This window comes from Leucopleurus acutus, assembly GCF_964270905.1.
Source record: "Leucopleurus acutus genome assembly, chromosome: 17".
Taxonomy (NCBI): domain Eukaryota; kingdom Metazoa; phylum Chordata; class Mammalia; order Artiodactyla; family Delphinidae; genus Leucopleurus; species Leucopleurus acutus.
In genome coordinates, this window is record NC_139159.1 from 10,618,948 (window position 1) to 10,643,508 (window position 24,561).

At 43.7% G+C, this 24,561-nt stretch overlaps 1 protein-coding gene across 1 annotated transcript; it reads left to right on the forward strand.

The window, feature by feature from the left end:
- Window positions 1-16,885: 16,885 nt before the first annotated feature.
- On the forward strand, window positions 16,886-17,992 carry BHLHE22 (basic helix-loop-helix family member e22; the record flags this gene model as incomplete). Its single annotated transcript, XM_082858856.1, has 1 exon — window positions 16,886-17,992. The coding sequence occupies one exon, from the start codon at window positions 16,886-16,888 to the stop codon at window positions 17,990-17,992; it is 1,107 nt and encodes a 368-aa protein (XP_082714982.1).
- Between the last annotated feature and the right edge of the window lie 6,569 nt (window positions 17,993-24,561).

The following is a 24,561-nucleotide window of genomic DNA, read 5'->3' on the forward strand; positions in this document are numbered from 1 at the left end:
TACAGAATAGATAACTAATTAGAACCTACTGAATAGCACAGGGAACTTTACTCAATACCCTGTAATGACGTGTATGAGAATAGAATCTAAAAAAGAAAAAGAGTGGATACATATGGACGTATAACTGATCCACTTTGCTGTAAACTAACACAACATTGTAAATCAACTATACTCCAATAAAAAAATTTAAAAATATATAAAACATAATAAGGGGGAAAACTGCAAGGATAGATATAGAGCTAGATTCACATACTATAAGGATACAAGTGTGAAATATAGTAAAATAATATATAGATACCGGCAATATATTTGCTAGTTATTTTGCAAATATTCTGAGTTAAGTGAAGAAGAAGAAGACTAATTATTATCAAGGGAAACTATGCACCAGGCAGTGAGCTAGTTTTACAAATATTTTCTCATTTATTCTGTATCACAATTGCATGAAGTATCATTTCCATTTTTTTTAACTTGAATAAACTGACATATGATTCAGAGTTATTAAGCAACAGAGCTAGGGTTCAAACTCATGCCTGTGACTTAAAACTCATGTTCTCATTATACTCAAAACTGCTATTGCTTTAGCAATGAAAGAGCATTGCCTTTGGAGACAAATAAACCAGAACTGATCTATTATTTCCACATCTTACTTCCTACATGGTCAGTTTCTGAGAACACGGTCTGTGTTTTTTTCACCTTTGTACCACTTAAAGCGTAGCACAGTGGTTAAGTATATGGAAGGGATCCAGTGAGTGAGCATAGTATTAAGTTTAATTTCCTTATGTCTATTTTAATATTACCAGCAGGATTAAATCCTTATGTCTATTTTAATATTACCAGCAGGATTAAATAGAATTATTACACAAAAGACAAGTGAAAGAGAGAAAACAATTTTAAAGAAAAATGTGTAATGAGATAATCAAGAAAGAATGAAGATGCAAAAGCAATAGAGGGTGTAGATCACACAGAACTGTAGACATAATTGCCAAGGGCTGTTTGAGTGATCTGCATTGATAACGGTGGAAGTTCTACCACTGTCAGTGGATAAGAACACACTCCTGCTCTACGCCAGCCCCTAGTATTTTTAAGTAGGGGCCCTCAAAAAGTCTAAACAGCATGTTGTTGTCAATTAATCACTATCAAATATTCCAAAAACGCTTTGTTTTTCCCAAAACATAGATTGAATTTCAAAATTACATTTCCATGTTCACACTGCAAATAATGATTTTTGCTGAAGATGAGAGTTTAACCCTTTTTAAGACTCCATGTGAGAAGCCCAAAAGCCCTCCTTTTAAGGACCAGACTTTAATATATACAATTTTAAGAACATGGAATTAAGAGTTTGGAAGCAAAATAATGCATATTTTAACAAAAGTTCACAGTTTTAGGTAGCAAAGGAAATCATAATATGCATAATACACAATAAGCAACATTTGCAAACTACATGTATGGAGCAAGGATTCATCCGGTAGAATATTTAATTTGAATACTGTCTTTGGGTTATGCACTCAGCATGTCAAAGAGTACCAGTTATTTTAGTCACCCAAATTAACAAAATATTTAAATGCTTCACTCCAAGTCTATAATCAACAAAGTCCCAAACCAAAAACCATAGGAAAAGGGGATGGTACGAGCTAAAGCTAAAACACCAGATTTTATTCTTTTATTTAAAATTACTTTTATAAATGATAATGGCTTTTTTATGACATTCCAGCCAAAAAAAAAAAAAAACCAAAAAACCAAAGAAATAGTGACTTCAAATCGAACTAGCTAGAAGTTATTCTTATGAAACATAAGTCATCATCAGCCTAGACATCCTCATAGGAGTAAATACAGATAAAGACAGAGACATAAATGACTATAAAATAGGGATCGTTCTATGCACGTTTTTAAATTATTTAAGTTTTGCACTTAACAGCAAAACAGAATTGAAGCATAAAACATTCTAATTATAGATAAAGTCTTCCCACTAAAATTAATAAAAATCACAATGAAAAAGATTGAGGGGTTGGAATTAATTATGGCTACTTTTTAAACTGCAGTTCACTTTTAAGTACTACTGACTGGTAATATAGTAAACTGAGGAGATTCTCACACGAACACTTTCTCCTATCTTTCATTTTTTTTTATCTTTGGCCTGTCAAGGTTTACATTCTGTCCCAACTCTAATAATCCCCATAGATGCTTTGTCTTAGTTTTACACTGAAATGAAATGCTCATCTCCATTCCTTTCATCAAGTTGTCTTCCTTCCTGAGTTCTTTATTTTAGTTAATTGCCTAGCTGGCCAAATTTCAACATCAAGTTGTCTTTCTAGGAAGGACTCAACAATGCTGAATAGTAAGCTGGCTCTTGCCTTCAGACTTAATGGACAGCTTGGATGGGTGTAACATTCCTGGGTCACACTTGGCCTCAGAATCAGGCTTCTTTTACTGCCCTGCCTTTGGGCATTGGATGTTGCTATGAAGAAATCAGGAGCCAGCCAGTCTTTCCCCTGATAGGTGCCAGATAGGAAAACACTACATAGACTCATTTTATAGATTAAGAAACTGAGGATCAGAGAGGTTAAGTGTCATACAATTTAATTAACCAGAAAACTGGAACCAGACTCCAGGTCCCTTGACTCCTTGAAGTTCATAATAGAAGGTCAAGAAAACGCTAAGCGTAGCCAGCTATGGACGCGATTGCCCCCATGAACATCATGCTTGAATGTGTCTCAGAAGATGGCCATTCCTCACTTATTTCACCTGCTGCGCTGGAGTTCACACTCCAAGTAATGGAGCAACCTGCCTTCCTGTACATGATTCATAGAATAACGTGGCAAGTATTTTTTTTCCCTTTAAGACATAAGATAAAGTGTGTAACTATTCACAGTCACAAATTAAACTGAAAGCACAATGAAAAGAAGATGAAACCTGAATACGATGAATATGAAATATCAAATATGTGTTTACAGATGTGTTAGAAACAAATGAAGATGAGAATCAGAGAAAGAGAGAAAGCTAAGATGTATGAAAGCATTCACCAGCTACCCTTAAAAATCTTAAGTAATTATAAGCCTGTGAAGTGTTGAAATTATGTTATGCATTTGAGCAAATGGAAAATCCATAAAATCCATTTTTATATTATAAAATGAGATTTTAGGAAGTATCTGTTTGCCTATCTAATGGCCTGTTTTGCAATAAGTGCCTTTGTAACCGCCAAATAAATTTACAAGCCTAGCATGCTACGATTATTTTCTATCCCTTTTCTAAAGTAAACTATGTACATGCAATTATAAGGGCCATGGAGTGTATATAGAGCTAAGAAGAAGAGATTGTGCTAAAAGGGGTGTCTTTCCTCGAAGTAAAGAAAAAAGTAAATTTTGATATTTTCAATCACAAGTAGAAAATTTATTTTTAGGATATCTAGTATAGCGGTTGCCGCTACTGAAATTACATTGAATTAACTAGATACTCCACGTACATGTACCGTGTACACAAACTCATGCCACTAGGTGGCAGTGGCGCCATCTAGGCCACTAGGCCATAGGTGGCATTGACCTCATACAACAGCTTCATCCTGATTAATGCACACCTTCTCTCCCCTACAGCATCTAGAGCCTGCCCACAATTCACACGTGTCTCCTTCAGAATTCTTTTGCTGTTGTTAAAATAGAATTTAATTAACAAAAAATTAATTAGATATCTATTTCCAAAAGCAGTCTTCTTAGAAACAAGATTTAAAGAAAGCCCTGTACACGACCACAGAATATTTGCTGTGTTGCTCTGGGTCCGTTTGAGTTGAATTGCACTGCGTGAATTGAATCCAGTTTGTACAGATAGAGGCATCGCTGGGATGTTTAAATAGGTTTTGTCACCACTTACCTTAATTTAGGTTTTACAAAATTACTCTGACATGCTTCCCAGAGGCAGGGGCTTTCTTGATTCTGCACCTTCAGGTGAGTTTTAAACTCCCTGCTTACTCTTATCAAGATGAAGATCACATTTGATCCTGCTAATGAGCTTTGAAGCATCGTTTCTCCTTGCAGGACGGTTACTCTTCAAAAATAGGCTGAAGAAATTCCTGCTGAAGCCCTCTGCTCTTTCTTTTACCTCTCAAACCTACCCATGGTTCAAAACTGTCACCTCTGTTATAAGTCGCACTCACTGAGAATCAGTGCTTCTTAGAAACACTGTCATCTGTCAACCTCTCTAATATACTTCCTCTTCTGACACTTCATTTAATAGTGGAGGTTCTTTTTTTTTTTCCATGCATTCATTTAAGAGATCCTATTAAGTAAGTTAGCACTATTCAAATCTCTTCAAGTCCCTCCTTAAAAAAGTTTTGCTCTCTTATCTTTCATTATCCATCAGTATATTTTGATGTAGATGGAAGAGATTGATTTTAAAGCTTCTATAGATAACTATCATGTCTTCATATTTTAACATCAAGTTCCACAAAAAGTGTCTGTATTCATTAAACAAGGAACAAAAGCTTTCCTCATAACTGTAGTCTGAGATTGTATTCAACATGTCTATTTCTGTATCATAGCATATTTTTAAATGAAAAAAAAAGTCCCATGCATTTAAAAAGAAAAATAAAAGCTATAACAGCATCAGCAACTAGAAAATATAAGGGGGGTTGATAGTAACAAAAAAACAGTGAAGAGCTGCCCTGACTTTAAGTCGTATGCAAACCGCTTTCTTTGAAATGGTAGCATGATGAACACAAATGATATTTTTGGGTCTTGGCACATCAAACTACCCACAGATGAAAGATGACTTAATTGCTTTGACCACAGTCCGAGTCAGAAGAGCTCAGTTGGCAAATATAAAAATAGCTTGGTGCTATTTGCATTTGCATTTGAGTAAGGAGTGATTTCATTTCAATGCCAAAAGTCTAAGTAACAAAGCAGCCCACAGGTAGTGAAACACTCCTTGCAAGTAACAGCTACAATCCCTGACCAGACTGTCTAAGGCTGCAGAGGACACCTTGATCTTGTCAGCTCCCTCCGTGTGCATAGGAAATACCGCTGTCAGCACAGCGCCTCCAAATTCAGATCACAATATACTGAGAGTTTATGTCTTCAGAGGTTAAGCACTTAAGCATTCACAGAGATTTGTTGCCTGTACCATCACCTTTACATAACCTCCTAAAAACCTTTTAATAATTAATTATTATTCTAAATATCTGCTGTTACTGTTAATAGCTTAAGTTGCTTCTCATAATTTCACCTAACAAGGTTTTTTCAAACAATAGTCACAGCAGACTGAAGCTTGCTATATTTTAGACTTTACTACACAGCAGCCCCCCAAAAGTAAAAATACATAGAAGAGGAAAAATACGACACAAAGAATAGGAAATTTCTCTAGGCCTTGTATTAAATGTGATTCCAAAGCAAGTAATGGTAAAATGGGCACTATGGACTTTCCATTTCTTCTAACCAGTTATCTTTGAGATGATGTTACTTTCATGTTTTCTAAACTTTGTAATATAAACAGCAAACTTAATTCAGAAAAAAAAAAAAAAAAACCCTGCCATCACTGAATACCACAGCCAGGATCACAGACATTTAAATCAAAAGTCACCTGAGTTGGAAAAGGTTTAAGTTTTTTCAATAAATTATTTTTTATCATGACACTACAAGTTATATAGTACACAGAGGCTAGCTGGAGTTACATACTTTAGTGTACCTGAATTGCGAGGAATTCTTTCCAAGACATAAAGCTGACAGTCAGACATCTGAGCATGACTGGAAAATAGCAGTCCCTGAAAGATTAAAGTGTGAATTTTAGTAACCTTGAAGGCAAAGACCATCGTTCTTCCACTTTTGAACCAGGAAATAGAATGGGCCAATGATGGTACAAACACATGTAAGGAGATCAAAGGGTGAAGCCATACCCCAAAATCACTTTGTCAAAGCTGAAAGTGAGAATTCTTGCTACACAAAAATCTGTATTTGCTCTGCTCCTTAAAAAACAGTTTTGTGATCAAGCTAAGATAGAAGTTATAAAATGGCTCAATTTACAGAGTAAACTGAATTATTCCTATTGAAATTCAATAAAGTCACTAATGTTGCAATATAATCATATATAATATATGATAATACATATTATATAGCATATTATATATAATATATATATATATTTTTTTTTTTTGCGTTACGTGGGCCTCTCACTGTTGTGGCCTCTCCCGTTGCGGAGCACAGGCTCCGGACGCGCAGGCTCAGCGGCCATGGCTCACGGGCCCAGCCGCTCCGCGGCATGTGGGATCTTCCCGGACCGGGGCACGAACCTGTGTCCCCTGCATCGGCAGGCGGACTCTCAACCACTGCGCCACCAGGGAAGCCCCTAATATATTTTATTATCATAAATTTTCTTCAAAACTTTAATTACTAGTAATAAAGGGCAGGTATCTGTTGTTAAGCAAAGATATATCATTATATCCTACATATCATTATTATTTTTAAATGCATTCTTGATCCAAACAACATGAAAGAAAATGGTTTAGGTAATAAAATGTGAGAAGCAAAATTACGGAAAGCAAGTGCTTAAAATTAGGAAGATCACTCTTAATATTTTTAAAAAGAGAAAAGAATGAATAATGATGCAAAGAACCTACAGGAAATATTAACACTTTCATTTATTTAATCATTTATTCTTAAGTTTTTTTAATTGTAAAAAAAAAATCTACACGCATAACAGACAGTAAATATCTGTCTGTCACCCATAATCTTTATCAAACTATTTAAAATAACTCTTGAAAAACCCTACCATTGACCCTCAAACCTCAGTTCCCAGAGAGAACCAGGGGTTAACTGTTCTGTAAACTTCTTTCAAATTTTTTCCTGAATGTGTCCACCCACATACCTTTTTTTTAATAACAGAAATGACTTTGTTAGATTCTACATCTTGCTTTTTCAACTTAATCATGTGTCAGAAATGTCTTTCCAGGTCAGTGTATATAGATAGATTGACTTCATTTACTTTTTATAACATACTATTTTATAGAATGGAGACACCGTCATTTATTTAATAACTTGATTACTAAAGAACACTGTTTCATATTTTTGGCCTTTTCGGAGAACCCTTATACCTTTATCTATAGGACTCCTGCCATTATTTCTATAGGATAGAGTCTTAGGTGTCAGACCCAAAATCACCTTCGCAAAAAGATTGTACTGATTTTCACTACAACCGTTTTCCTCACAGCTCTATATATTACTACTTTTTTTAAATTTCACCTATTTTAAAATGTTTTAATTTATATTTTCTTTTGACTAAGGATTCTGAACATCTTTTAATATCTTTTTTTGGACATTTATATTTTTTCTACTTGTTGCCAGATTAAATTATTTTCTTATTTTTCTATTAGATAGCTTCTTGTTTGTAGAAGCTCTTTGTATACTTAATGTATTTATTTTCTCCTTCTAGTCTGCTATTTGTCTTTTAACTTTGTTTATGGTGAAATTCTTTGCAGAACAGGAATTCTAATTTTTAAATGTGTAGTTAAATGGGTCAACCTTTTTCTGTGTGAGTCTCTGGATTTTTGCCTTGTTTAGGACAGCCTTTCCACCCTTAATCTATAAAATGCATCTCTATAAATAATGTTACCATCACATTACCTTAAATGCATTTCTCAATCCACAAAGAATTGACTTAACTCTGATTCTAGTAAAATAATAAAACAAAATTTAAGTAGAAATTATCTTCAAACGTTACAGAATAATGAATATTGCCTAGGAGGCAATAAACAGCAGCTGAGGAATAAAAAGAAAAATAATTCGGACAAACCAGATTTCCTTTCTTGAGAAAAATAACTAAATTAGTGGGTAAGGGAAAGAAAGGTGTGTAATAAATTTAGACCTTTGACATACATTGTCTCCATAAATCTTTCATAAAAAATTAATTCAAATTGGCTTTGAAGTGAGCACCCTCAACTGAATTGAAAACTGCCTGATGGACCATAAACAACAGAGATAATAATAGCATTGATGTATCCAGCGGTGGGAAGGAAGAAACAAGTACCATACTAAGACCAGTGGTAGATCTGGGTTCACAAAGCTTTTATATTAATGATCTAGACGGAAGAAAGAAAAATGATGCAATCATTAATTTAACGAATGTCACTAAGTTGAAAAGCGTGGTCCACACATTTGGAAGCGTTATAATAGAAGCTTGTGGTAGAGGATGGAAGCACAGGGGGATGTCCAAGTCAGAACTGACTTTGCACCAAATCCACGGCCCTTTCTCCATCCATACACCAGTTAGTTCAGTCAAATCACACTGTGGTGACCACTTTGTAACTGGCTAGAGGCAAATTCATTCATCCAAGACCGCAGAAAGAGAGCAAGTGCTCCCCAAGCAGGGCGTAGGGATATTCAGGATAGGGGAGAGCAGTGGAGGAGATGGGCTCTGACGGTGGGAACATAAAAGGTCCAGTACCTATCGCTCTTACTCCCAGGACCCTCCAACGTGGCCCCAGCAGTGAAAGATGCTCTAAAATCTGCCAGCACCTGAGAGCTCTGATTTTTTTTTTAAGTAAATAAAATACAAACCAATAATGATAATTAAAGGTGATGGAACTGGTTTAGATGAAACAGTCAAAGAAGCATAATAAAGTGCTAACATTCAATTCACATAACATTTTAGTGATTACAAAATGTTTCCACAAGGTCTCCTTGGAGTAACACCCAGGGGTGGTCAGGAAAGGAAGATGAATGGATCCATTTTCCTCTGGAAGCTAAGTAGGATCAAGGAAATTGCCAAAAATTACATAGTTACTCTGCCTGGGATCTGCTATTTCTACTACACCTACTCATGTCTTTTAAAGTAATCACACACAAGTGCAATCAGGTTTGGACATGTGTAAAAATCATAATTCAAAAACTTCTTTTTATTTTTATTTATTTATTTATTTATGGCCATGCCACGTGGCTTGCAGGATCTTAGTTCCCCAACCAGGGATTGAAAAACTTCTTTTTAAAGAAAAGCAGGGCTTCCCTGGTGGCGCAGTGGTTGAGGGTCTGCCTGCCGATGCAGGGGACGCGGGTTCGTGTCCCAGTCCGGGAGGATCCCACATGCCGCAAAGCGGCTGGGCCCGTGAGCCGTGGCCGCTGAGCCTGCGTGTCCGGAGCCTGTGCTCCGCAATGGGAGAGGCCGCAGCAGTGAGAGGTCTGCGTACCGCAAAAAAAAAAAAAAAAAAAAAGAAAAGAAAAGAAAAGCAGACTTCATCTTCATGAGACAAGCACTTTCCACATACACCAAACACCCTAACTGCATCCTTTGTCCTCTATTCTGCATACCTACTTTTCCTCAGCCTTCCTTCTTTCTATCCTTCCTTCCTTTTTCTTCCTTTCTGTCCCCATGACCCTTGTTCTCAAAAACAATGGGAATATGGGAGGTAACACAGGGGAGTAAGGATATTTAAGTATGTACACGTATCACAAAACAACCTTCCTAGGAAAACCTCAACTTCTTATCTGGGAAGGCAATGGCAGATTTTTTTTTTTTTTCATAAGTACCTAAGGCCTAGGAGACTCTTAAGTCACTTTGAGGATTACCTTTCATCTCTCTCTGCCACACGGTAACATCATCCATTCTCCACACAGGCATTTCAGGACAACAGACAGATATCCTGGTTTGCCTGCCAATGTCACTGTAAGCAAACGATGGCCCCCTTCAGGTAGTCTCAGTGAAACATTTCATCAGAGGAATGTTATTTTTATGTTGAGGCACTCTTATGATGCCTTGCCACTATTGATTTCCTTTTTTAACATTTGCTTACCACTGTGAAAATACAGCACAAATGTGTGTGTATGTATTTCCAAGTGGACAACTCAAAACAGTACAGTTTTAATCCAAATACATTAATAGGAAAACCAAGTCAAATGTTTCTTAAACATAAGTTAAAATGATTATGTGCAGCAATACTGCATGGCTAGAATAGATCAAATGACCTCATCGAAGATGTTTGAGAAGGTGTCAAACTTATCCATGTTAAGTTTAAAAATTTCAACTGTGAAAAGCTCTCTAGCTAACCATCTGTTTATCTAGTTCCTCCTATATATAATCAAATTTCTTTCAAACAGGAAGGCTTACATTGACAGAGTAAATGAGTCCAAATATTTGGCTTCACTTTAATTAATCAAATAAAATTAATCTTTCAACTGAAGTGAAGTTTACATTTGTCTGTTTGATCTACAATATTTTTGAAGGATATTCATAATATTTTGTACACTACAAAAGGCATATCTACTTTTATTTGTATTTCAAGCAGCTGGCCTGGGCATATCATCATAGATGAGAAATGTTCTTAATTGGGGTATCATCTCTATACTGGATTTCAATCTTACAAAAGGGAGCAAAGCTTGCAAAAATACTCATACTTTAGAAATATTTTAATTCACGAGTGTTAGGTATCCATGGTTCTATTACGTGCATTAAATTTTTGGAAAAAATTTAGCTTCAGATGAAATTTCAGGCTCAGAAAGCCTAAATTAGACATTCTGGAAGATTGTGAGATGATAAGACTGTTAAAGAAAGTGAAGGGCTATTGAGAAAAATGGGGCAGATTCTTTACTAATGTTGAATAGCAAAATTCAATGAGGAACTAAGAGGAAAATTTATGTCTCAACACACCATCAGTTCACAGTAATCTCCTTTCTATCATATATGGTAAGCATAAGCATCGTCCACAAAAAGTAAACCAAGAGAACTGCTTTTACTGAATAAACACACACTTGAACGAGAAATGTCTTGGTGATTAAAGTATCCGAACAGTAATTCAGCAATTGCTTTTCACTAGTCAATTAATGCCCGAGAGCACTGAGTTATTTATAAAGTTACAGTATTTTTTTGCGTAAAATAACTAGTTCAGATCCTGATTTAGAAATTAATCTGAGACTTAATTTCTTCCATCAAATTATGTATTTATGATAAGTTAAAGAATCATATTTTATCCCAAGTCCCTAGAATAATAACTATATCCCAATCTATAAAAACAATGTGTGTGTAAATGTAACACACAAACTTCTATTCACAAATAATTAGCTTCCAGGATTGTGTCTAGCAACCTTTAATGATCATAAACTTCCAGCTCATCTTTTGTCATCGCAATCACTTTATCACTAAAATAATTTTTGAGGCGTAAAATAAAGTGTGTCTCCCATATTTGAATATTTCATATTCAGCATTTAAGTATGCTGTTGTCATCCACCGCTACATTCTCCTCATTGCCAGGAGATGGCGCTATGGGTTTTAAATCTCAGAGCTAAAATCCCAAAGCAGAACTGAGCCCTTTTTAGTTTGTTTCTTCCTTAATTCGTGGACAGCAGACAAGCCCTAAACGTGTTCACTTTTTTATCCCAACAATTTTTCTTTCTCCAAAAAAAAAAAATCGAATGTTTTTCAAAATTCGATAAAGATAAGCTTCGAAAGGAGAAACACGTGTAACACAAGTATTATCAGTCCCTAGGGAGTGTCACTGAACGCAGGAGTACGTCCAGGTACGAAGGAGGGAGTGAATTCTTCAGAAACTCTTTTCACAAGTTTTCCTCTATCCGTGCATACTACCCGATCGCTGGGGTCCCAGCAGTGGTATACGGGCGCCAAATTCTTCTCTCGCTATACCGTGCCCCTCCCCTTAAAAGTTGCGGCAATGGGAAGATCCCTCGGGAGCCAGGTGAGCCCTTCGCTGCGAGCCCGGGGACCCGCCTGCGCGCCCGCCTGGGGCGCGCCGTCTCGCCGAAAAAGCTGCTTGTCTGGGGGCTGAGCGGTTCCCTTCAACGTTTGTTCAAACTTCAAATAACTTGCCGCCAAACAGTCTTGAGGATCAAACTCTTTCCTTTAAAATACACAAAGGGAAAATCTTCCCGAAATAACTTTATATCAACAGGTTCCTGCTTTTCCAAGGTCGAAGTACTTGGAATTGCCAAGAACTTCAGATCAATCGTAAGGCTGGGGCCCTTGGCGCACTGCCAGTGACGGTCCAGCTCCTAGGGCCCCGGCACCCTCGCTGCCCTCCTCCTCATTAGGCCCGCCAATCCCCAACACACACGTGGACCCATAGCATCTCTCTGCAGTGAGCTTTGAGGGACCTAGCCAAGAGGGTAAGAAAATATTGATGACTAAACGAGGCCGAAAGCCTTGACTTCACCTTAATGGGGTTGAAGCTCTCCGCCACCAAGTAGATCCTGCGTTCCCAAACCCGGCGGGGGCGCAGGATGATGAACCTCAGCTGTGCGGGCTTCAAGCTGACCCAAGAGCCACCAGACGGCGTGGGGCGGGGGGGTAGGCAAATGCAACTTCAAGGTCAACGTGCCTCTGACTGGAGCTGGAGAACGGCCAAGGGTGCTCGGGGCTGGAGAACGGCCAAGGGTGCTCGGGCCTGGAGCGCTGGGGGCGCGCCCTGCTTGCGCGCGCTGGACACGGCGGAGGAGGGCTCGGAGCCAGTACTCCTCCGCGGTTTTGCGACAGAAAGTCCCTCTGGGTCGCCGCAGTCCCTGCCTGACGCGACCTCCCAGGCTGGACTCCGCCGCCGCAGGGTATGCGCAGCCCCCAGAGGGTTTCCGTCACTCTCAGGGAATGTGCTTTTCCTGAGCAGCTCCCAAGCGAAAGTTCATGTCATTTTTACCAAACTTTGCTTTTTACTTTTTAGAATGTTCTCAGATAGATAAATTGAAATGCAGACACACAAGGAAAATTCTCCCTTTCAGAAAACACAGATACTCAAATCCCAGTCTTTTGGGGTTCTCCTAACTTTTAAATCTAGATAAGTAATAAGCTGTTTATCAGGGCTAAAAAAATAACAAAGAGGAACTACTGGCTTTGCTCTTTAATGACGGATTAGATCGTGTTCCGTTCTGATTTTACGTGGGTTCCTATTTCAAATTTCAAGCAAATATTAAGGAAGACGATCACTAAGAAATGTAAGTGACCTAAAAAATTAGTTTGGTCTAAAACTCAATAGCTCTGTAATTTCAATGCGGTGCGGCTTGCTGAGTATTTAAGAGTCCTTTCAAAGCCGTAGGTGTGTTCCTTCCTGCTGTAACAAAACTGTATTCATCTTTGCACAACATGCGCTGGCGTCTGTAAATTTGGTACTCAACACTCGGCCAAGAATGCTCCCTATCCTGATATGTGTCTACCAACCAGCCTCAATGCGCCAACCAGCCCAGTACCAAGAGCGCCCTGCTGGGTGTCCCTCGATGGCGCCCACCCCACCGTCTGGACCACGGAGTGGCCTGAGCTGCCCCACCGTGACTGGGCAGAGGAAACAGTCCCCTGCGTTTCCTGTCCCCCAATCGCTTCGGTAACTCACCCTGACCTTCTCTGAAACTGCACAGACTCAGAGGATTTCGCTTCCAGTGTTTCATTTCCAGGGGTCATCTGTGGGTCAGAAGTTTTGGCCGCGGGCTAATTTCCCACCCTTTCTTCCCAGGCAACCAGAAATTTTTTATTTTGGCTTTTCCTCTGCTCTCCTTACAACTTGCTAGTTATAGCAGGAACCCAGGCCCTTTCCCCTCTTCTCGGCAGAGCAAAGTTCAAGCGCAGAGCTTTCTGGAGCTCTTACGGCCAGAGGGTGCTAAGTGAGCAGGTGACGTCAGCCCTTCACTGGCCCGAAACCAGGCGGCGGGATCCCACTCAAGTGAGGAGAAAGAGCCTAGGCCGTGACTTAGGGCTGGCGACGATTAAACCAGGTAACGAGACACCGGGCAGATGTGTTTTCATTGCCCTGTGAGATAAATGCAGCGTTAAGTGCCTGACAACTTCCCAGAAGCAATCAGCAAAAGTTTACGAGTGCATAAACCTCAAAGACCATTCCCCGACGGTTGTTATAAGGCCCACATTTAAAGCTCCTATAAATTCTTCGGCACTTTCCAAAATCTAAGTTTCCAGGGACTATTAAGCAGTCACCTCCTCCGAGGAGACCAGGGGGATTTTCTTGAACCGCCAAGGAAAGAGGTTTGGGGCTCCTACTGAGTGAAATAAAGCTGCGCAAAAGTTTGTTCCGGAAGTTTCGATGGCGGAAGCGGGGAGCGGGGGAAGAGGAAGGAGGGCGTGGAAGTGGGGTCGGGGAAGGGCCAGGAGGTGCTCTTCGGGGCTGAGTTATCTGACAGCGGCGCAGGACCGGAGTCTGTCGGGGGTCGCGGATCTAGCGGCATCTTGGCCGCTTTCGGCGGTGGCCCCAGCTTGGCCAGTCCGGTCCCGCAGGGCATAGCCCCATGTGGCGCTCGTAGCTAAACCCTATAGCTCCCACCCGGCCCGGACATGGTAGCTCCTTCACCCTTCTAGTGCCCACTGAGTGGCCGGCAGGAATACAGGCGTCCTGCGGAAAGTGCCAGCGCTCTAGAAAGGGGAGCCGGAGGGAGAATCGAGTCAGACACTGGAAACGTGTCTCCACTCCGCCCAGAGCCACGACGGTGCCAGCCTCGGTCCTCCCCTAAGTGGCCAGAGTTCTTTGGTCAGTTAGTATCAGGCACACACGACTCACCTATGTTTATAGAGAACCTTTGTTTATGAGCCCGGTGACAACAAAGCTGCTAATAGAAAAACAGTAACAGGAGCGTGTCGTTAGCTTCCTAAAGCTGGAGGTTAATAGCTGCGCGCGCCGGGGGACGGAGGCGGGAGGGAAGCGGTGAGCGAAGGGCCGCCCCGCACGTCTACGTGCTTTGGGGTCCCCAGGCGAGACACGTGGGTCGGCTCGAGCCTTCCAGAGCCGCCGGCCCGGGTCCCAGGCTGGAAAGCGTCCCGCAGCTCGCCTGCTCTTTCTCAATCTTTGGGATCCAGTCAATCCCAAGGCACGAAGGTAACTGATGACTGCGTAGCATTTCTGTCCCGGTGAGACTGAATCTCAGGCAATTATTTTGAAAAGATACCGCTGGGCCCGTTTTCCTCAGGTGAAAATGCAGACGTTTCTATGCCGTCCTCACCCCTCCTTTATGAAATAAGGCGCCCAACTGTTCTGATATTACCATTCAAAAACAGGTTCTGTGGCGAACCTCATTTGTGAATCTATTACAGAGATTAATAGATTATTTCTCCTTTTTCAACTAATTCTCAGTGGGGAAATTTAACCATATGGTAAGGAGAGAATTAGAATTTCATCACATTAGAGCAAAATGTAATGAAAAGAGTCCAACACCTGGGGCCAACTCTGAAAGCCACAATTAAAAGGTTTTTAATGAAACCAGAGAAACCAAAAATTTCATAAGCTTCAGTAATTCTGCCACATAAGAGAGATTTACTGGAGGGTGTTGGGAAATATTGTTTTTACTTATGTCATAAGGATGAAAACCAGCCGCTAAATACCATGTGCTCCCAGACACGGGACACAGGAGCTGGAAGACCGCGTGTACCACTTCCCATCCGAAGAGGAGCACTTGTTTTCACACTTCGCCTTCCTCTCCCTCTAAGAACAACCGAGGCAAACCCAGATGTCCCTGAATGGCTTCCTAGCTATGGCGGCTACGTTTCTGGGTAAATAAATGTGCACAAATGTCCTCCTTGGTGTGTGAGAAGATCTGACTACCGGTGAAGTTGACTCTTCCGAAACAGCTGGATTTTCATCTTGAGGAAAGTTTGAGCAATCAGTTTCTTCCTGTTTAGGAAATCCTGTGCTTCATTAATCACCATCACTGTAGCCGTTCTTTGGAGACGGCTGCAAAAGCACCCCCCTCCCTTTAAAAAAATCTAATGGGCTGCATACGCAACTCGATCTTCATTTTCTTTCTCTCCTCCTCCACCCCTCCTCTCCCCTCTCCCCCAGCACCGCCTCAGTCCGGGTAGGAAATGGGCAGGGAGTGGGTGAGCGGGGGCGGAATAAGGCAGTGTGTTCGGCGGGGGGGGGGGGGGGGGGGGGGGGGGGGCGATGGCTTTGCTGTCTTACTAAGAATCTTGGGTGAATTTGGGGCAAGCCAGCGGAGACACCACTTCCCCCCGAAAATCCCATCTCCACATCCAGACCAGAGTCATCCTAGGAACAGGGGTGGAGTATCAGCCTCCCCCGGAAAGGGTCATGTAGCACAGGATGAGACAGTAGTGGCGAGGGAAGGGCAGTGGGGAGGGGGGTGCAGTGGGGGGAGGCGTCTGCTTTCCACGGGACTCCCAGGCTTCGCCGCCGATCTACAATTTGCTGAAGGAGCAAAGAACATCCTCGGCTCTAAGTAGGGCTTTTAGTGTGCTCATTGATGAGTGAAAGTCGCCACACATGTCAAGCTAAAGGCAGTTGTTGGGTTACTAACAGGACCCAGCGCCTTGCAAACATATGCGCTAAGCTGTGTATACAGATGGCAGGCAGAATAATGGAGCAGGCGCCTTTTATAAAGCTCTAGCTGCTGCCTGTCTTCAGACCTGGGAAATGAAACTATTCAGACTCGCGGCCAGATAGCGCCTGCGATTGTTTGTTACCGTTTTAATCCTATTAATTAAAACGTTAACCTGATTGGGTAGAAAGCTCTGTCCCAACAGGCGACTCTTCTTCATAATAACCTACTCAGAGATAATGATGTAAAAGACTCCCCCGTCTGTGGCGGCGGCTGGTTGATGGGTCCGGAAATCTCTTGAAGGTGAATCCAAGCAAGATAAACGGTGCGGAGAGAAGGCGCGGGGCTGGGCTCAGAGCGGCGGCGGCGGCGGCGGCGGCGGCTCCACTCCCTCCGCGCCCACCCTCCCACCATGCGGGGCCGCGGCCCATGGTGAGCCCCAGCAGGCAGCACCATCGGCTGGAGACGAAGAAGAAGAAGAAGAGGAGGCGGCGAGCGCGGGGGAAGGCGAAAAAGAAAAAGAAGGGGAGAGGGCTGCCAGCAGCACCGGGACCGACGCGCGCACCAGCCCCAGAGCCCGGCTCGGGCGCGGCTGCGGCGCCGCCCGACTCCCGAGCCCAGGCGGCGGCGGCCGGCGCTGGACCATGGAGCGCGGGCTGCACCTCGGCGCGGCCGCCGCGGGCGAAGACGACCTCTTCCTGCACAAGAGCCTGAGCGCCTCCGCCGCCAAGCGCTTGGAGGCGGCTTTCCGCTCCCCGCCCCCGAGCATGGACCTGTCCCTGGCGCCGCCGCCTCGGGAGCGCCCGGCGTCCTCCTCCTCGTCGCCTCTGGGCTGCTTCGAGCCGGCTGACCCCGAGGGGGCAGGGCTGCTGTTGCCGCCGCCCGGGGGAGGCGGCGGCGGCGGCGGCGGCGGCGGCGGGGTGGGCGTCCCCGGGCTGCTCGTGGGCACCGCCGGCGTTGGGGGCGAACCTAGCCTGAGCAGCCTGCCGGCTGGGGCCGCTCTGTGCCTCAAATACGGCGAGAGCGCCAGCCGGGGCTCGGTGGCCGAGAGCAGCGGCGGCGAGCAGAGCCCCGACGACGACAGCGACGGCCGCTGCGAGCTGGTTCTGCGGGCCGGCGGCGCCGACCCGCGGGCCTCCCCGGGCGCGGGAGGCGGCGGCGTCAAGGCGGCCGAAGGCTGCTCCAACGCCCACCTCCACGGCGGCGCCAGCGCTCCCCCGGGGGGCCCGGCCGGCAGCGGCGGCGGGGGCAGCAACGGCGGGGGCAGCGGCGGCGGTGGCGGCGGCAGCGGCGGCGGCAGCAGCAGCAAGAAATCCAAAGAGCAAAAGGCGCTGCGGCTCAACATCAACGCCCGGGAGCGCCGGCGGATGCACGACCTGAACGACGCGCTGGACGAGCTGCGCGCGGTGATCCCCTACGCGCACAGCCCCTCGGTGCGGAAGCTCTCCAAGATCGCTACGCTGCTGCTCGCCAAGAACTACATCCTCATGCAGGCGCAGGCCCTGGAGGAGATGCGGCGCCTCGTCGCCTACCTCAACCAGGGCCAGGCCATCTCGGCCGCCTCCCTGCCCAGCTCCGCGGCGGCGGCGGCGGCGGCCGCTGCCCTGCACCCGGCGCTCGGCGCCTACGAGCAGGCTGCCGGCTACCCGTTCAGCGCCGGGCTGCCGCCGGCCGCCACCTGCCCGGAGAAGTGCGCCCTGTTCAATAGCGTCTCCTCCAGCCTCTGCAAACAGTGCACGGAGAAGCCTTAAACACCCCCCACCCCCCGAAAAACATAAGACCGACCCCAAAGCTAGAGGAGAGTGAAAAGCTGCTCCCCACCCCCCTTTATTTGGTCCTCTCGTAGTCGTGAAACATTTGCAGAGAAAACAAAAGCAGAGGCGAGAACTGCGGAGAACTATCAGAGACAAACGGGACTTCTGGCCTCGACATCCCCAGAATCTCGGTCTTCGGGGTGGGGAGGGAGGGAGGAGGGAGGTGGAGTTGGGATAGAGTATGGATGTCTTTTTTTCTCGGAAAAGTGGCAACTTTGGTGGCAGCCTAGACCGCGAGGAAGCAGAGTTTTCCTTTAAGGGTAAAAAATAAGTTGAGAAGTAGGTGTTATTAAGCGTGGAGAGTATTACGTGGCAAAATAGTAATCCTACTAATAATTGTGAATTTGGCCAGTGCTGAGGGGGAGAGGAGTCGTCCGGGGTTGGGTGGCTTGTGGCACGGAATATTCATTCAGACAAATCAGAAAGGGCACTTGAAAATAAATTTTGATTCTGAGCCAGGAGAAAAACTTGAAATGTAGATTTATTTAAATGAAGAAAAGAAAAACAAAAAACAAAAACAGGAAGAGACACGTTGCTATGAAAGACTTGTATTTTTTATTGTCTCTGAACTTTAATCCTGTGAAAATGCTCAAAAGTTTTGGCAAGAGTGATATTAAAAAAAACAAACTGACTGTGGCTGACAGAATTGCATTTAAAAATATTTATGTGCACCTTGTTACTTTCCACTCTGCAATGATGTATTAACGATTCATGGTATTTATTTGTTATTCTTCAATGACCCTTCCACATCAACAGTATTTATCCTGTGTTAAGGTCATGGGGTCTTATGTGCAGATTTTTTTTAATGCCTCTAAAATTCTGTTTTATAGATTAACTTATATTGTGTGCCAAGTGTTTAAAAGGGTTTATTTGCCAACAAGTATGAAGAGACATACTGATGTATCTGAGCTGCTTAGGTTTATCAAAGGTCACCTGGATATCTTCAGCTGCATCATCCCTGTATTTAAATTGAGCTTTAATAAATTGCTTCAGTCCAAAAATTACAGGAAAGGTGTATTCTTAATTGATGAATGAATTGATCTCTTTTTTTGAAAGGGGACTCCTTTGCATTCTAAAAAGGAAAGACATCACAGCAATAGATCCTATAAGTAAGAACATGCTAAGCAAATATTTTTCCAGGCTGTGCTGTGCATTTTTAAAAGGTCTAATTTAATTGCTTTTAATATATGTATACATATATAAGTTATTTTAACTGTGGAGAATTATTTAAGTTGAAAGACTGGTTTGATTTGCCTATGGTGTGAAATCCTTCGTTATTTTTCTAAAAAAATTTTTAAAAGAAATAAAATAAAACTAAGGAAGAGCAAGAAGCTATTTACCCAAAGCGAGCTTTCAGTTTAGTTTGCACGGCTGTCTGCCTGCCTTTCTATCCTACGAAAATCAAGGGAACCTTTTTTAAAAATGGAGTCCTGCTATTTTCCACTCCTTGCAGATAATACTAATTCAGTTTGTCAGGTTGGATGGTGAGTGGGGAGCTACGATGGATCTACTGGCGAGCTTTGGATGTGTAAAGAATGATATATATATTAAATAGGTCAATCAGACTATGACAGCTATGTACAACCATTTGTATGTGTATCTATGTCAGAGAGAATCTTTATTAAAATATTTTGATCAAACATTTCATTATGCTGTGCTTTGTGGAGGGAGCAATCACCTCTCTTCTGTGTTCCTCTTTGCTTGAAAGGTAACAAAAAAGAAAGGAGTTTCAGAGAAGGTGGAACTGAAGCTTTGTCAGGGATACACAATTAGGAGCAGCCCTAGTTCACTTGTTTACTTGTTAAAGGACGATGGCTGGGCCTGGTCATTGGAGGATTGATAAATGGGGTCAGTGGTGAGACGCAGAGGAGGTCCAGAGCTCCTGTTTGCTGGCACGAACTTTGAAGGCCCTGCCCTCCCTGGAATTCTTCTCCCACTCTGTATGGCATTGTTAACTACCATGCCAGGGCCCATCAGAGAGGGTGAAGTTTCTTAAAGAGTTTTTATCAAAATTTCCATCTCCAACTTCCTAAAAGCCAAGGAAAAGCAATGGATTTGGATTCTCTGAGGATGGATTGTATTGTGGCTTCTTCCCCCTGCTTTTTTTTTGTGACAGAAGAATCAACCAGGTTGAATTATATGCGTAAACAATGCCCATAGAGATTTTTTTAATGTTCTAGTGTTGCTTGTTAATGAGATTTGTAAGGGAGTATGTTTGGATTGGGTTGGGCGTTGATTCTATTAAAGAATGTCTGTATAGGCTTGTATTTGGACTTTAATAATGCCCTCAAATTTAGAAGGTTTGATTTTTATTGTGGTGGAGGTTAAAGAGACGGTGATGGTGAAGTTATAGTGTTTCCTCTGTAGGCAGTTTGCTAAATGCGTTTTGGTCTGTGTAGCCTCAGCCCATAATGATATCCCTAAATGCCATCAAACTTAGTGGGGGGTGAGGGAGGGTATTTTCTGCTCCACTTGCCATCAAAAAAGATTAATCAGAACCTGTAACTTTTCAGAAAATGTAACAGCAAAGGGCCTTGAAGCTGAAGCCCTCCCAGTCTGGGAGTGGGAGTAGAGGGAGGGAAGAGACCAGGGCAGCCCCCAGGCAGGAGGAGACCCGTCTCTCAGCATTTACCAGACAAAGCCTGGGTGCGTCTAATTATGATTATTAAAACAATTTCCATGACGATGTCTAATATTATGTTAATTTGAAAACAACTGTGTATGAAAACTGTCTACTATAATACCTAAATTCATTTAATGAAACACATCGTTAAGGCAATTAAACCTCCTGGATGTGATTAAGAAACATAATTATGACACTGTTCTGCGCCATAATTGGGTGCCTTTAATCAAGGGGTAAAGTGATCAGCAACACAGCCATTAGTTTGTATTGTTCTGGCCCTGCTGTCCATCATTCTGATTAGGAATTAACCACAGCCGCCATCAGTCGAATTGTTTTTTTTTTCTTTTTGCATGTTAACATTGTAGGGGACACATTTGCTGCAAGATTCAACTGCTTAATATTTCTCATTATTAAGAAGGCCTCCTTGATGTATTCCCTCTGTAACCTCTGTGCTGTTCAACTAGTATTAGAAATAGTACAAATAACAAATCTTGAACTTCAGGAGAAAAAGGAAAGCTCACCCTCCTTTCACCCTTTAATAACTCAGTCTCCAGCCCTTAGTCCTGAAGGAGACTGGAAATGATTGGGGGTCGGGGAAAGGAGAGGATGTTGAGAATAAGTCGGAATGTCAGACAAATATGTACAATTGTTCAAAGTAGCAGGGTTAATGATATTTATTTTCATTTTGATAATTTCAGACAAATTAATTCTCTTTCCAAATCCAGGAGCTGACCAGCGTTGGGTTCTAGGAATAAATGTGGGACATCTAAAAGGGGCAGGGGAGGACTTTTCGGTGATTTACTTAGGTGGCTTTCCCTGCGCTAACCCCAATGTTTCCAAAGTTTCATTAGCAGCAGCTTTTAGGGAAGGAAACCAATGACTGAAGAGAAAATTCTTCCCACACCCGGCAAAACCCCCGGCCGCTTTCCGGGGCCCCTGGACTCCTGGATTTCAGCCCAGTATGGAAAGTTGGCCCACACACTTGTGGGCCCCAGTATGTCCTTCCAGTGTGCACCATCTACTTCGGGACTGGGTGAATGAATACCAGGGAATCAGTGTGGTCTTGCTGAAGTGCCCTTGGGCCAAAACAGAAATCCTGGCCCCTAAGACTGCGGCGTCTGCCAGAGAACCTCGGTCAGCCCCGAGCCTTCGTCCACCGCGCTTTGGGGCGTTTCTCCCGGGAGCAGGGGACGATCCCCGCTGCTCAGGTTTCTTAGGAAACTGACACTGGGCAGAGGAGGCCGAGCGAGGAGCCAGAGTCCCACCTGGGCTTTTATTCCACCGGTTTCCTTCTCTAACTTCTGTCTAATTTCAATTTCCTTCTCTAATTTCGAATTCCCATTTAGGTCTCATCTCCAGCTTGACATGGGGTACCTACAGGAGTGAAGCGCGTTGAGGCTTTTCGTGGACTCCTACAGGACCAGCAAATGATCACCTTCGAAGAGCCCACTAGTTACCCCTCCTCCCTCCCCGTGGTGCCTGTGTGTGTGTGTGTGTGTGTGTGTGTGTGTGTGTGTGCGCGCGCGCGCGCGCGCGTGTGCGTGAGCGCGCGCTCAGCAATGCGCTCTCCACTCTCAGTAGCTGGGCATCCCCTCCAAGACCCTGTGTTGAGCTTAAATTCCGCTCCCTCCTATGGCACCCGGCACCCATCCTTCCTGCCAACAGCTCTCTAGGGAGGGCCAAGGCTCCACAGGGTTCCCGTCTCCGCGCTCACGGCCCGGATGCCGAAACCCAACCTTTCTACGCGCCCGGGACCCTGAGATTGCTCCAGCATGAGTGGCATTGACTTTTCCAATGTAATGACTTATGAAAGATATAATCATGTGTTAAATTGAATCCTCCGTTTAACTGTTAATAGTGTGCTCTGGGCACATTTACGTATTAGATGCTATGGTAACTAATTACCACTAGGAAAAAGGATAATACACTTCCCAGACTTTGAAAAATAATGATGAGAGTTCACTTCCCGGCTCGCAGCACACAGTGGCGGCTCTGCCGGGCGGAGCGGCAGAGCGGAGACCCGAACGTGTGCCGGTGGAAGGAGGGAGGTGATGAATCCTGGTCGGGAGAGGCTCCTTGGTAAAAGCTTTCATGAAAATGCGATTCAATGGGGAAGTGAGGGATGGGGAGGGCCCACTATACGGTGCTGCCTCTAAACAGAATTAAATTGCAAAACAAACGTCAGAAAGAGAAGTATTCTTTTAATTAAAATGCAGGTCAGGCTGAATTAATCACGTGCCAAGCAACTTTACATCAATTAACATTTTTTGTTGTGTGGGCAAAATACATGAGCCCATCTCCTTCAAGGTCTGCGTTGGCGCTTGTAACTTGGATGCCCCTGGATCCGCCAAGCCAATGAGCTGCGGGTTGATTTAAAGCTGGCCTTTTACATCAGACATTGGGCACAGTCGAAGGAAACGGGAGGGAAAACCAGGAGACAGCAACTTAAGGGTAAAAACAATTCTCAGGGTAAGAGTCTTTTCCTCTCCCCGCCGGATCTCTCTGGCTCTTCGAATCGGTTGATGAGTGTTTACAAGAACCAGGGTTCTGTAGACTGTGCAAAATAGCCAGGTGTCTGTTTCGCCCCAGGGCCAGGGCCAGGGCCAGTGTTTGTGCTGGGACCCGGGAGGGCAGGAGGAAGGAGGGGGCGGCTTTTCCCACAGGCCAGCCTGCCAGCCCAGGGTTGCAGGCAGAACGACGTCCACAACACGAGTGCCCACCGCGCTGCTTTGCTCAGGCTGCGCCCCGGGAGGGACTCGGGATCCGCAGCCGCAGAGCACCCCTTCTCCTGGTCCTTCCCCTGTACTGACGTCCTGGGCCCCTTCTGCGGGGCGCAAGGCCCTTCAACCTCTAAGTGCCTAGGGACAGAACGCGAACTTCGGGGGCTCTGCCTCAAACTGTCTTTCGAGGGGAGGCACCAGGATGGGGTTGTCCCCTGACCCCCGTGGCCTGGAGAGTTCACCTGCAGATGACAGGCTTGTAAGAAGCACCCCGCAGCCGAGCCAATCCCGGGAATTCTGTGAAGGCGTCCCAATTTTAAGCCCCAAAGAGCTCATCGCTTCCTAGCAAGGCAAAGAAAGTGTGCTCGCTTTCCTTGAGGCTCGATTTTGGTTAAATTCTATCACTTTTCCTAAATGACTCGTCTTAACATAATCCAGGAGACTTGTGGACTATTGCAGAACTATCAGGTCCCCCTGAGTGCGTGTGCATGTGCCTGTGGGACTTTTCTTTCTTTCCTCTCCCTTGTGTTCCCGAATTCCGACGATACAGAAATACAGATTAGAGAGCTCTGGAAGAGAAATTACTGGGCTGGGAAGGTTAGACTGCAAAGGGAAAGAGGGTTTTGCGGTTACCAGCCCTCCAGCCCCCAGTATATCATGGACAAGCCTATCTTAGAAGTCACCAGGATGCTCAAGATGGGGAGTTGGCTTTTATTAGGCACAAGGTGATATCGTTTTCCTTCCCAGCTTGGGAAAGAGTTAATTCTTTCCCAAAGACGATAGTTGCCCTTGTCTTCTCAACCTGATTCAGAGATGCAATAAAATATGAAGCAAATTTATGATCTGTTTCAAGCACTTTATTGCTGTATTTTTAAATTCATATATGCACATATAAGAACTATGATCTGTGAATAATTTGAAATGTGATACTAGAATGATACATTTTAGATAAAACATAACCATATCTTTATATAATTGTCTCAGATTAAAAGAAAAAAGAAAAATAGATTTCTAATGTGGCCCAAACTGAAAAACTAATGACAACCATAAACTGCTAACTAACCATAAATTAACATCTTCATCAAATGGTAAAATGGTATCAGTGGTTATATAAAGCAATTATTATTTCTCTTTCTAAGTTTTAGAATAAAGTTCAGGGATAT